Source organism: Mustela lutreola, chromosome 7, assembly GCF_030435805.1.
Source record: "Mustela lutreola isolate mMusLut2 chromosome 7, mMusLut2.pri, whole genome shotgun sequence".
NCBI lineage: Eukaryota > Metazoa > Chordata > Mammalia > Carnivora > Mustelidae > Mustela > Mustela lutreola.
This window is the reverse complement of record NC_081296.1, coordinates 150,070,099-150,081,532: the sequence shown is the minus strand read 5'-3', so window position 1 is coordinate 150,081,532 and position 11,434 is coordinate 150,070,099. Positions and strand designations below refer to the sequence as shown.

Genomic DNA, 11,434 nt, shown 5'->3' with positions numbered 1-11,434 from the left:
GTGCGTCACCTGGGAAAGGGTGGGTGGGGACTACGAGTGCCCCGCAGGCCAAGACACCTCGGAAGGCGACCGCACCTGGGCGAGAACGTCGGTGGGCGGGGACCTGAGCTGGCCTCGCCCCCTCGCCTCTATGCCGAAGACTTTTCCTCTCCTTAGTCCCAAATGTATTTAAATTTCAGATATCGCTCTTCCAGGAGCTGCCCAGGGGCTCCCAGGATTAGGTCTTTGGAGTTGCAGAGGCCCTTTAGTCTAGCATCACACTAGCCAAAAGTTCTCAAGGTCATGTGCCTTAGAACCACCGGAAGACCCCGTCTGGTCCCACCTTAAGACCTTCTGATTAACAGATCTGTCAGGGACCCTAAGTGTGTTTTGTTTGTTTGTTTCTTTCTTTTTTAATAATTAGGGTTTTTTGTTTTTGTTTTTAAGTAGGCTCCTTGTCCAATGTGGCACTTGAACTCAGGACTCTGAGATCAAGAGTCACACGCTCCACCAATTGGTCAGGTGCCCCCAAAGTGTGCATCTTTTAAGGGGGGTAGGGGCAGATGGAGAGGGAGAGAGAGAATCCTAAGTGGGCTCAATCCCACCACCCAGATCAGGGCCTGAGCAGAAATCAAATCTGATGCCCAAGAGGCTGAGCCACCCAGATTCTCCCCCTGCCCCCGCAAACTGTGCATTTTTAACCAGTGCACCCAACTCCAAATTATTCCCAGGTCCACCTACTCATCCAGACTGGACGCACCTTAAGGGCCAAGATGATATTTTACTCAGTGCTCAACACAGGCCCCAACCCAGAGCCCAAGATTAGGGAATAAGTGATGCATGGGTAAATAGGTAGGAAGGGGGGGAGGGAGGGAGTGGGGAGGGAGGAAAGGAAAGGGAGGTCCCCACCCTCTCCACATATCAGCCCCCTCCATCCCTGCTCCATCACTTCCTCTTCAGCCAGCCTTTCCCAGTCTCCCCCTCCTCTTTACTCTCCTGGCTCTGTGTGTTCTTCCCACCAAGCCTTGCAGCTGCCGGTGTGTGCTCCTTTCTCGGCTCCCCTCCCCAGGAAGGGCCATAGGGTGACAAACAGTAAGCACTTGCTGGGTGACTCAGGTTCCCTGCCTTCAGGGTGTCCTGCCTTTTGTATATAGTCTAGGCAGGAAGAGGAGAAGGAAACTGGCATGTACAGTAGAATATTATGAGTTTCCTGATGCCCAAAAAAGGGGAGACTGGGAACCCAGGCTGATGTCCGAGAAGCTTCTGGTAGACCTGATCATTTTTCTCTCCACAGGGCCATCATCATCATCATAATCAATAATCATGTTGCATTCACTAAGCTCCGTGCAGTGTTCTAATTTAATTCATTAATGGCTTCATGAAGGTGGCCAGAGGCGAGATTCGATTTGTGGAATTTGTTTCAATTCCTCAATTCATTCATTCATTCTTTCCTTCAACTTTGAAAGAAAGACTTTCTCATTTTCTCATCCTCAGGTATCAGAAGGGTCCCCTCTGGCCCCTAAGCCAAGAACTGCCCTTCTTGTTGGGAGCAGAGTACCCCATTTCACCATGTTTTTGAGCCTGTCCAGGGATGAAGGGGGACTTTTCCTCTATGCAATTAGGGTCAGTCTTTAGGTGCCTGTAAATTAAAGTGACAAAAAGGCGGATTAACAAGAGAAAAGACAAAATTTAATTGTGCATTTTTATTCATATACCTATGAAATTCACAGAAAAATGTAACTCAAAGCGGCAGGTAGAACACGGGACCTATAGACTATCTTAATAGGGAAAGAGAAGCAGGGAAGGGCATTTATGGGAAAACGGGTACCTTTTAGGAAAGATAAATGGACCCTTACCAGGGCAGATAGGAGATATGAGTTTTGTGACAATGCCTGTGTAGGTGTGATGGCAACATCTCTCCAGTGACAAGAGTCCATCCTTCCTGATTGCTCCCAGGGAAGAGGACTTCATGACAATTGAATTCTTTTGAATTCTTTGGGAAGGATCTACTTTAAGACAGATAAGACTTTTCAGAAATTCAGATGGCCTCTGCTCAAAATAATTTTTATTCCGGACCCCTTCAGGTCTGGCACATATTTCTGGAGCGTGACATCCAAAGTGTCAGCACTGGTCAGCAGGCCCTAGTTCTCCTTCTAACTAACCTTTGGTAGGAACAAGGGTCCCATCACTGGCATTCAGTGCTCACTTTTGACGCGCTCTGAGCACTTGCCAAGGGTCTGTGGCCCTGAGCTATTACTGAATTCCATCAGAGCTTCCCACAAATTTGAGAAAAGAATGAAAGATTTGATAGACGTCCTTCCTGGATATTTTTCAAACATGGCTAGAACTCCTGCCAGACTCTGATATAAAATGGCATTAACCCTAAAATAACTGGCTTTTGTGTTAAACTAAGCATGCCTGACCACACCTGGAGACTTGAATCGCCAGACAGAAATTCATCCGCCGCCTTCTGGTTGCAAACTGCAGAACTAAGAGGAATAAAAGTGAAGCCTAAGACATCTCTGAAAAGCAAGAAAGCAGCAAGAGAAGGTTTCCAGATGCTTCCACAAGCAGAAGACCTCCCTAAAAACATGGCAGTCACTGGTGGGTCACTGCTCCGGGGTGGTGGGGATCTGTGTCTCTCTTCCACGGTTCTGCTTCCCAGCTGGAGTCAAGAAGGGCAGGCAGTAAGCATTTGTCCAATTGATCCCAGGCCTGGACTTTCAAGTCCAAGAACACCGGGAGCGCGGGAGCCTGCACCGAGGGCCCGCAGAAGCTCTGCGCGAGGAAGCAACTGGGGCGCGGGGGGCCATCCGAGAGCATCCTAATAACAACAACAGCAACAACAACAAAATGCAACGGCAGCGGCAGGTGTGCACAGCCTGCGGGGAGTTGGAGGGATGGACACGCGCGGGATCCTGCCCTTCCTCCCTGCGGGCTGCCGGCGCCAACTTCGCGGCTGGGTCCGGAACGATTCCGCGACTCTCTCCCGTCTGCGGCTCACAGCCCTCGAAAAGCGTATTTAAAGGGATTAAAAAAAAAAAAAAAAAAAAAAAAGTGAAATGAATTGAGAAATGGGAGCACGGGTTAAAACAAAAAAAGAAAGGAAAAAGCAGAAAAGAGCAGTTCCCATGGCCCGTACGGGGATCGAACCCGCGACCTTGGCGTTATTAGCACCACGCTCTAACCAACTGAGCTAACCGGCCACCCGAAGTCGGGGCGCAGCTGCTCGGCCTATGAGGCCTATACGCCTGCGCGGTCCGGCACCGGCTAAGGACTTCCGGTCCTGCGAGGGCCGCCGTCATCCCCATTGGCCAGAAGAAAACACCGCGGCTCTTTAAGGAGGGGGAGGGGCTTCTCCCGAAGAACCGGGCTCTCGCGGGGGAGGCGAATGACACCCGACGCCCTCGGGGCTCGGCTGGGGAACAGCGTTTCGAGCGCCGCGACTCTGTGTCCCCGAGACTTTCCAGCGTGGAAACCTCGTGGGTCGAGAGCTCCCGGTGCGGTCGGTAACGCTCAGAAACGGCAGAAAGCCCGCTGGGGACCGGAGAGCCACCGGCCTCCCACCGCCCCGAGAGCGCGGCGCGCCGGGGTCCCGGCGTCCTTCCCGACGCGCTGGCCGCCGCGCGCAGGGGCCGCAGGAACACCGATCCGGCGTTCGGGCCAGCCTCGCTCCCGGGGATGGAGCTTCTCCTCTCCTGCACCCAACGTCCCATGGCCACCCTCCCGAAGCGACCGCAAGTGTCGTCTTAAGTGGCTCCTCAGTGTTTCCTTTGCGGCGGGAGCCACTGCCCCTCGCCCCCTCTTTTTTAACGTCTGGAAAATGTCTTCACGTTGCCCTCTCGTTAACTAGCACTGGAGTAAATCCTAAAACAGCGGCCGGGGGGGCCACTGACAGTACCCACTCCAAAGGGATGGGGTCTGGGAAAAAAAGTTAAAAATATAAGGAGTTACAAATACACTGGGAGTTTAAAAAAAGGGGGGGGGGGTAAAAAGGAGCTAAAAATAACCGGGAAGACAAAACTCTATTCCCTCAACCACATGTCCCAGAGGCCCCTTGGTCCCCGAGGCTCGGATGTCCCGTGCTGCGGTGGCAAATGCCCCAAGAGAGGGGAGCCTCGTGCAGCTTTCACACTCTCCATCCCTGCGGTCTGACCGCCCCAAACCGGGCAGGTGTCACCCCTGTCCCTTGTTGCAAACAGCAGAGCCCAGTCAGGCGGGTCTTAGCAGAACAGGTCTTCCTGGAAAGAGGTTAGGCAGCTCGCCCTGCCCCCAGGAGGGCTGCTGAGCCGGATTCAGTCCACACACACGCAGTTAGCAGTGCCCTGGCTTCAGGGAAGCAGCTGTGAGGAGAGCGGCCCTGAGCCCGGCTCGTGGAGCCCGCCGCTGAGCAAACCCAGCTGTTAATGTGAGCGGAGACACCCTGTTGTAAGCTGTCCCGGGGGCGACAGGTCCGGCAGGTGTTTGGAGACTGGGACACGGACTGTTGATCTTGAGGTCATGAGTTTGAGCTCCACGTGGGCGGGGGGGGGGGGGGATTGTACTTAAAATAAAAAGTGGATGAATGAGCTAATGGCAAAATCATATTTTAGAACAAGTCAGACGCAGGCATTTCTCTGTTGGAGCCCTCCCCTTCTGGCCCAGCCCGGGGAAGGCTACCAGATTTAGCAAATAATTTATGTCCCGTGCGATATTTGGGACAAAACCAGTATTCGCTGTTTATCTGAAATTCATCTCTAACTGGGCACCCTGTACCCATCTGAACGACACCCATCTGAAAGCCACCCCCCATCCTTCCCCGCTGCCCCCTGCCACAGCCCACCACCCTCCGTCCTGGACCTTGCTCGCCGGGCCCTGCCCCTGCCTTGGGGCCGCTGCACTTCCTCTCCCCCTTCCTGGACCTCCCTCCACCGGACACTGCCAAGGCGCGCTCCCTCATGTCCTTACGTCGCTGCCTAAACGTCGCACGTCGGTGAGGCCTCCCTGACCAGCACCTCCCCCGGCCCCCGCCGCCAGCACTCAGAAGCCTGTATTTCGCCCGGGGCTTGCTCACTTCCTAACTGCAGGAGGGCCGCAACCTGCAGTTTGCACGCGCAGCTCCTGGGAGTGACCGGCACCGAGCAGAGGGTCGATCCAGGGTTGTCGAACGAAGCTCAGATCAGCGCTTAGCGGTCCAGCCCTGACACACACCCGGCGGAACTCCACGCTCGGTTCCTGAGGGCGCGGCCCCAATCACCTGGCGGGTCCGCACAGCGCTCCCGGCCTCGGCCGCGCGGAGGCGGGCCCGCGGGGTGACGCAGTGACGGAGCGCAGCCGCTAGGGGGCACCCGAGACCGCCGCGTCGGCTGTGAGCGGGGGTCGGGCTACTCCAGCACCCGCGCGGTCCTAACTCCGCCGGACTCCTCCTGCCCGCCCTCGCTCCATCCTACAGTTCTGGCAAGACAGACGAGTCCACCTTTCCTTTCTCTGACTTGGGAAAACGCAGACTCATACACGATCAGCATTCAGTGGTACAAAGTTATTGTTCAGGTTTTTAAATGTTTCAGAGGGGGGGCTCTTTTAGATGGTCCATTTGCTTTAAACTCAGCTTGTAAAACTTGTTATTCTGCTTATAAATTGGAAACTTCAGTAGGAAAATCAAGATATACTGTATTCGTTTCCTAGGGCTGCCTTAAGCCCCAAACTGGAGGATTTAAGAGAAATTTATTCTCTCACCGCTCTGGAAGCCAGACGTTCAAGACCGAGGTGTCCTCAGGGTTGGTTCCTTCTTCTCGGAAGAAGAATCAGCTCCATGCCTCCCTCCCAGCTTCTGGTGGTCTGCTGGCCGTGTTGGCATTCCCTTGCCCATGGATGCTGCACTCCGATTGTGGCTTCCTTCCCCACATTCACAGATCCTAAGTTCCTGGAACAGTGTCTGGCACAGAGCAGGTGTTCGATATGTACTTGTTGAATGAATGTTAAATCCATTGTGTATTAAATTTGTACCGTTGGACTTTCCAACTCAGAAACATGCCCTTCCATTCTGGCAACATTTCAGAGGAAGAATATTTCTGAGGGAGATTTGATAATCTCCTCTTTATCTTTTTCTGGAACACCATTCTTCTGAGATCCAAACTTTGAGGGCGAATCTCTCATTTTCTTCAGTCCAGGCCTATGTCTACTGTCTATTTTCTGAACAATTTCCTTGAACTACCCTGCAACCTTCTTTTTACGTTTTGTGTTTTGACTTGGCGCCCTGGAGCCCACAGACAAGGAGAGAGCAAAACACTTTGAATGTTGATGCTGGATTCTTGCCAATTGATTCTGGAAAGAAAAGGAAAGAAACGCGAGGGGATGGCACAGAAATAAATGCTTCATTGTACAATATGTACAGTGTCAAAGCTGTTAGACAACACAAAAGAAAAATAGACAAACAGAAGGATTTTCAGATGTTGCTTCTGATTTGCTATAACAAATCGGTTGGTTCCAGAGACTTTTAAGAAGTGTCCTTCCAGGGGGCACCTGGATAGCTTGGTTAGTGGAGCACGTGACTTAATCTCAAGGTTGTGAGTTTGGAGCCCATGTGGGGTATGGTGATAACTCAAAAATTAAATCTTAAAAAAAAATTAAAAGTGTCCTTCCTTAAGGTATGTACATTAATTGTAAGGCTTTTACAAAGGTCTCTTTTAGATGTAAGAAAGCCGCAGAAGCATAGGGAGTTGGAAGCTGCAAAGTTTGGGTCTGGGCCCAGAACAGCCCGTAGCAAATGGGTGATCTTGGCAAAGGCCTCTCCGGGTCTCCCACAACAGGCCACATGGCCTCTACAACCTGTCAGTCCGCCTGCTTAATTCTTCCCTATCAAGGGTTAACGTTTGTCCTGCGTGCTCAATAATCATTGAAAATCAGGCTCGCCCTTGTCAGAACTCAAGGTTTGTTTCCTGAGAGGATGGGCCCAAATCACATGGCAGGTAACTAACAGCCGGTGCCAATGGATGATGCTGCTTGATCAGTCAACAACATTTACTGAGCATCTGGGCAAAATCAAGCGGTTTTGTAAAGCGTGTCACAGACATCTGATTTCATCTGCATGAACACCCTTTGGAGGGGGTACTGTTAGCCCCATTTCACAGAAGTGAGAAGACAGTGCTCCGGGGATTTGCCTGGGGTCACCTGGTGTGAGTCTATCGCTTTAACAGCTGAATTTTAATTCTTCTATGCTCCTTTAACAAACCTTTTCTTAAACTTTACATCTGTTGTTCTGAACGCCTTTAAGTTGAGCTATTTTTGCACCCACATTACACAGTACACCATGATCGCATTTACGGAGCTTGTTACCCGCGGTGCTTCATGTTAATCTGAATGGCTAATGTTCTGCTCCCTCCTTGTTATCTCATACCCCTGTGAGCTTAGTGTCTGTTCTTCGAGACATGTTTATTATCTTCCAAAATGAATGCAATTTCTACTATCTTTAGTAGATAGTAGAACCAATCTTTAGTTTGGTTGACCTGTGCTCACCTTCCCACTGTTAACCCGCTTGAAATTCGTCATCTCTAATTTTTCTTCCTAACTTCTTCCTATTTCCAGAGGCTCAGCAGCAGGGCACATATCTGTTAACCATGGCCTTGTGGCTGAACCTCTTGATATTGGAAAAGAGGGAAAAGTTAACGCTAGGATCCGGATGGACTGTCCGAGGAACAGTTTAAAATGAATCAGAAAGCCTGAGCGGCTGTAGTTAGGTAGTATTGGAGCAGTTTCAGGAGCGGAGCTCTAAGGTGCCGGAGGTTCCAATTCACAAGCTTCTTCTTCTTCTTCTTCTTTTTTTTTTTTTTTTTTTTTTTTCCTCTTTGAAGTTTCCTAGTCTGTTTAGAATTAAATAAAGAGGAAGGAATGATCTAGACCAGCGGTTCTCAGAATAGGGTCCCTGGTACGGCCGCAGCATCACTTCCGATCCTCTTAGAGACGCAAATTCTCGAGCCCCGCCCCAGAATTACAGACGCGGAAACGCTGGGGGTCTGGCGGGCACTCGAGGGTCCACAAATCACGACGACCCGAAGGCCGGCGATCTGGGTGCTGGGAAAGCTTAGGACCCAGCGCTGTCGGCGAGATCGCGCTGATTCCGCCTTCGCAGACTCCTGCTAAGGTCCCCCGTAGGTCTTCTTTGCCCTTCCTTTCTGGAGGCCCTCTTCCTCCGGGTACGGAGGCGCAGGCTGCGCACCGGGGGACGGGCTGGGCCACCCGGCGGGCGCGGACGCCCGGCAGCCCCCGCTTGCCCGACGACCCGCGGCGGGCTCGAGCTCCTCTGCAGGATGGTGGCCAACCTGGTTTGTACAATTTCACTCCCAAGAGCCGCAGTGAACTTGCCCGCAATGAAAACGAGCGGGAAATTCCTCGGCCCAGGGCCGTCGGGAACACGGGGCTGGGGCTCACCCACCCGAGGCATTCGCCGGCTCCTCGGGTTAGCAGGTGCTCGGAGGCCGTCCCGCCGCGCCCTCTGCCGGCCGCGGCGGGAGAGACGCGTGGGCCGCCCAGGGAGCTCAGAGCCCCAGTGGGTGGAAGCAACAGGTGGAAGAGACAAGAGAAATGTGACAGAGTCCCCAAATAAGAGGAAAGGCCACACGGGGTAAGGAGGGAGAGATCAAATCCCAGCGGTCTGCAGGGATGACATGTGGCTCTTCAGAGCCAAAAAGATAGCACCATCAACAAAATACCAGCAACGTTGTTTTTTCTTTTTCAATTTATTTTGAGATAAAATCCACAAATTATACTTAACCATTTAATATGTGCAATTCGGTAATTATTGGTAGACTTACAAAGTTGTGTAACCACCAGGGTAATTTAATTCCAGAACAATGTCATCACCAGAAAAAAACACCAAAATACCAAAAAATCCAGTCCTCAGGAACCATCACTCCTCCTTCTCCCCACCCCCTAGCCCCTGGCAGCCACTAATCCACTCGCTGACTCTACAGATTTGCCCATTCTCGACTTTTCCAATAAACGGAATCATTTTATTTTTTATTTTTTTTTAAAGATTTTATTTATTTATTTGACAGAGAGAAATTACAAGTAAGCAGAGAGGCAGGCAGAGAGAGGAGGAAGCAGGCTCCCTGCTGAGCAGAGAGCCCGATGCGGGACTCGATCCCAGGACCCTGAGATCATGACCTGAGCCGAAGGCAGCGGCTTAACCCACTGAGCCACCCAGGCGCCCCAAACGGAATCATTTTAAACACATGTGACTTTTAGTGTCTGGCTTCTTTCCCTTAGCATCATGTTTTTGAGACTGCTTAATGGTTACAGGGCTTCTTTCTGGGGTGACGGAGCTATTTTGGAACTAGACAGAGGTCATGGTTACACAACACTGTGAATGTACTAAATGTCACTCTTTAAAATGGTTAATTCTATGTTATAGGAGTTTGACTCCATTTTCAAAAAGAAGCCAAAATGTCAAAGTAGATAGTTGTGATTTGGAAACACCACTTTAGGAATTTCTCTTCTAGGTACACTTGGACATACGGGAAATAATGTATGTACAGGGTTGATCACCGCAGCAATGTTTGAAAGACCAAACTATTAGAAACAACCTGGATATCCATCAGTAGGGGAGCAATTAAATAGGGAATGGTGCAACCATAACACAGAATAGCCACCAAATTTATAAAATAACATAATACATCATACTGTATTTTACATATCATTATATATTAAACATGATAGTCAAAACATTAAATATCTATTTTATACAATAATTTAAATAAGTAATATATTTATAAAATTATAATTTATAGTTATTAAAATAATTAAATGTACGTTAAATATATTAAAAACATTATTTGAGGAAGGAAAAATAACTTTCTAAACCAAAATGATTTTGGACAGGAAGACGTCAGAGGACGATGGGATGGGCAAAGGGTTGGGCCAGAAGATTTCAGGTGCATGGAGATTGTATATGGGGTGAGAAATGGGGACTTATTCTGTAAACGACAGGCGACTGTGGAGACTTGGTCACCCTGGGGCTGGAAGAGGCTGGGTCCAGCAAGAGGTGAGGTGGGTAGAAAAAGGTGGAGGGGTGTGCAGGGTGTGCACGAGGTGTCTCGTGGGGACAGGGAGGAAGGAAGGGTTGAGGGTAGAGCGCATCTGAGCAGGTGTTTTGTCCCTGGCCAGGATGCGATCCGGACAGTAGGGGACAAGTAAGAAAGGCTGAGCCACCATTGGAAGCATTCAGGTCTCACTTGCAGTGGCTTCCAGAGGAGAAAGCTTCCGGCTTCCAGAGAAGAATATGTCCTCAAGGAGGGACAAGAGAGAGGGACTGAGAAGCGTGAAGGAATTAAAAATTGCACGTTGTCATGTTTTGATCTTTCCCCGGATCTTAGCAGATATCCTATGTCCAGGCAAGTGTCAGGGGCAAGGAGATTCCTGTGTGGATGCTCTGTGTGTGGGCGCAGAGTTTCTGGAGAAAGATTCCGCGTAAGCCCATAGTTAGATTGCGGGTGTCTTACACTGCATCGGTCCCAACAGAAACAGCCACGCGGGGGCTCGAAGGCGGGCAGACGAGCGGGTGTGGACTGACAGTTACCTAGTGCGTCCCCAGCCTAGTTAAAGCTCCACGGTCGCTCTGGCTTTGGTCTCAAATGGCTGAATTCGCACGCCGGACGGGGATAGCGATGCCGGAGGGCGCCCTGCACTCCTCGCAGGCCGGGAGCCGTCCCGGAAAGCGGCTGGGGCGGTTGCTCAGGCGCCAGACCCAGGAGGCGGGTCGCAGTGCGCACGCGCAGGCCTAGGGCCGAGGGACGCGGCCGCGGCGTCTCGCGCACGCGCGGGCGGCAGCCTCGAGGCGTCCGGGACCTGACGGTTGCTAGGGCGACAGGGACACAACATGGCGGCCGTATCCTAACGCTTTCTGTCGCAGGCCGGCGCGGAGGTCCTAGCTCCGGACCCTGCTTCAGAGGAGTGGAAGCAGGCGGCCGTCCTTTCCGGCCCTTCCTTCTCCGTCCGGTGTCGGCAACGGCTTGTCGTCGGCCTCCGTATCCAGGATGAAGAGTGAGCGGGGTCAGGAGGGGCAGGAGGGGCTGCAGGGGCCCCGGCGCGCCTGTGCGGCCACCCGGAGGGCCGGGGTCGGGGGGCCGCCGCGGGGGGGGGGGACCCCCAGCGTCCCGGGGCGGCCGGAGAGGGTGCCCACGGGGTTCGGGCTGGATGTGGGGGCGCTGGGGGTTCCAGCGTCCTCCCGAGTCCCTCTCCTCGCCCTCACCCCGCAGAGTTCAGTACAAGGTTATGTTACAAGTTTGAGGGTGTTGTTGTTGTGTTGTTGTTGTTTTAAAATGCTGGGTGAAACCCAGATTCTTGGGCATTCGGCAGTGAGGTAGTGAGCGGTCACTGTGCGGCTGCCTGCATTTTCCTGACCTCGGTTCGGGGAACCGCTGGGAGGAAAGCTGGGCTGTTCGCTTTTGGGATCAAGCCGTTCTTATGGGAACCAGTAAAA

The 11,434-nt window shown here is 51.9% G+C and overlaps 1 protein-coding gene and 1 non-coding gene across 7 annotated transcripts in view; one reads left to right on the top strand and one right to left on the bottom strand.

Moving 5' to 3' along the window:
- Positions 1-3,111: 3,111 nt before the first annotated feature.
- TRNAI-AAU (transfer RNA isoleucine (anticodon AAU)) lies at positions 3,112-3,185 on the bottom strand. Its single transcript has one exon. It is a non-coding gene; the product is annotated as a tRNA-Ile (tRNA).
- A 7,582-nt stretch (positions 3,186-10,767) lies between these two features.
- MOK (MOK protein kinase) overlaps positions 10,768-11,434 on the top strand; it is a 51,669-nt gene continuing 51,002 nt past the window's right edge. For 3 of the 6 annotated variants that reach the window (XM_059183169.1, XM_059183171.1, XM_059183173.1), the window contains exon 1: positions 10,776-10,995. In XM_059183169.1, coding sequence (XP_059039152.1) covers positions 10,989-10,995 — 7 coding nt within the window. In that variant the 5' untranslated portion in view covers positions 10,776-10,988. Of the gene's footprint in view, positions 10,996-11,434 lie in introns of all 6 variants that reach the window. The other 3 variants (XM_059183172.1, XM_059183167.1, XM_059183178.1) reach the window with 3 other exon arrangements.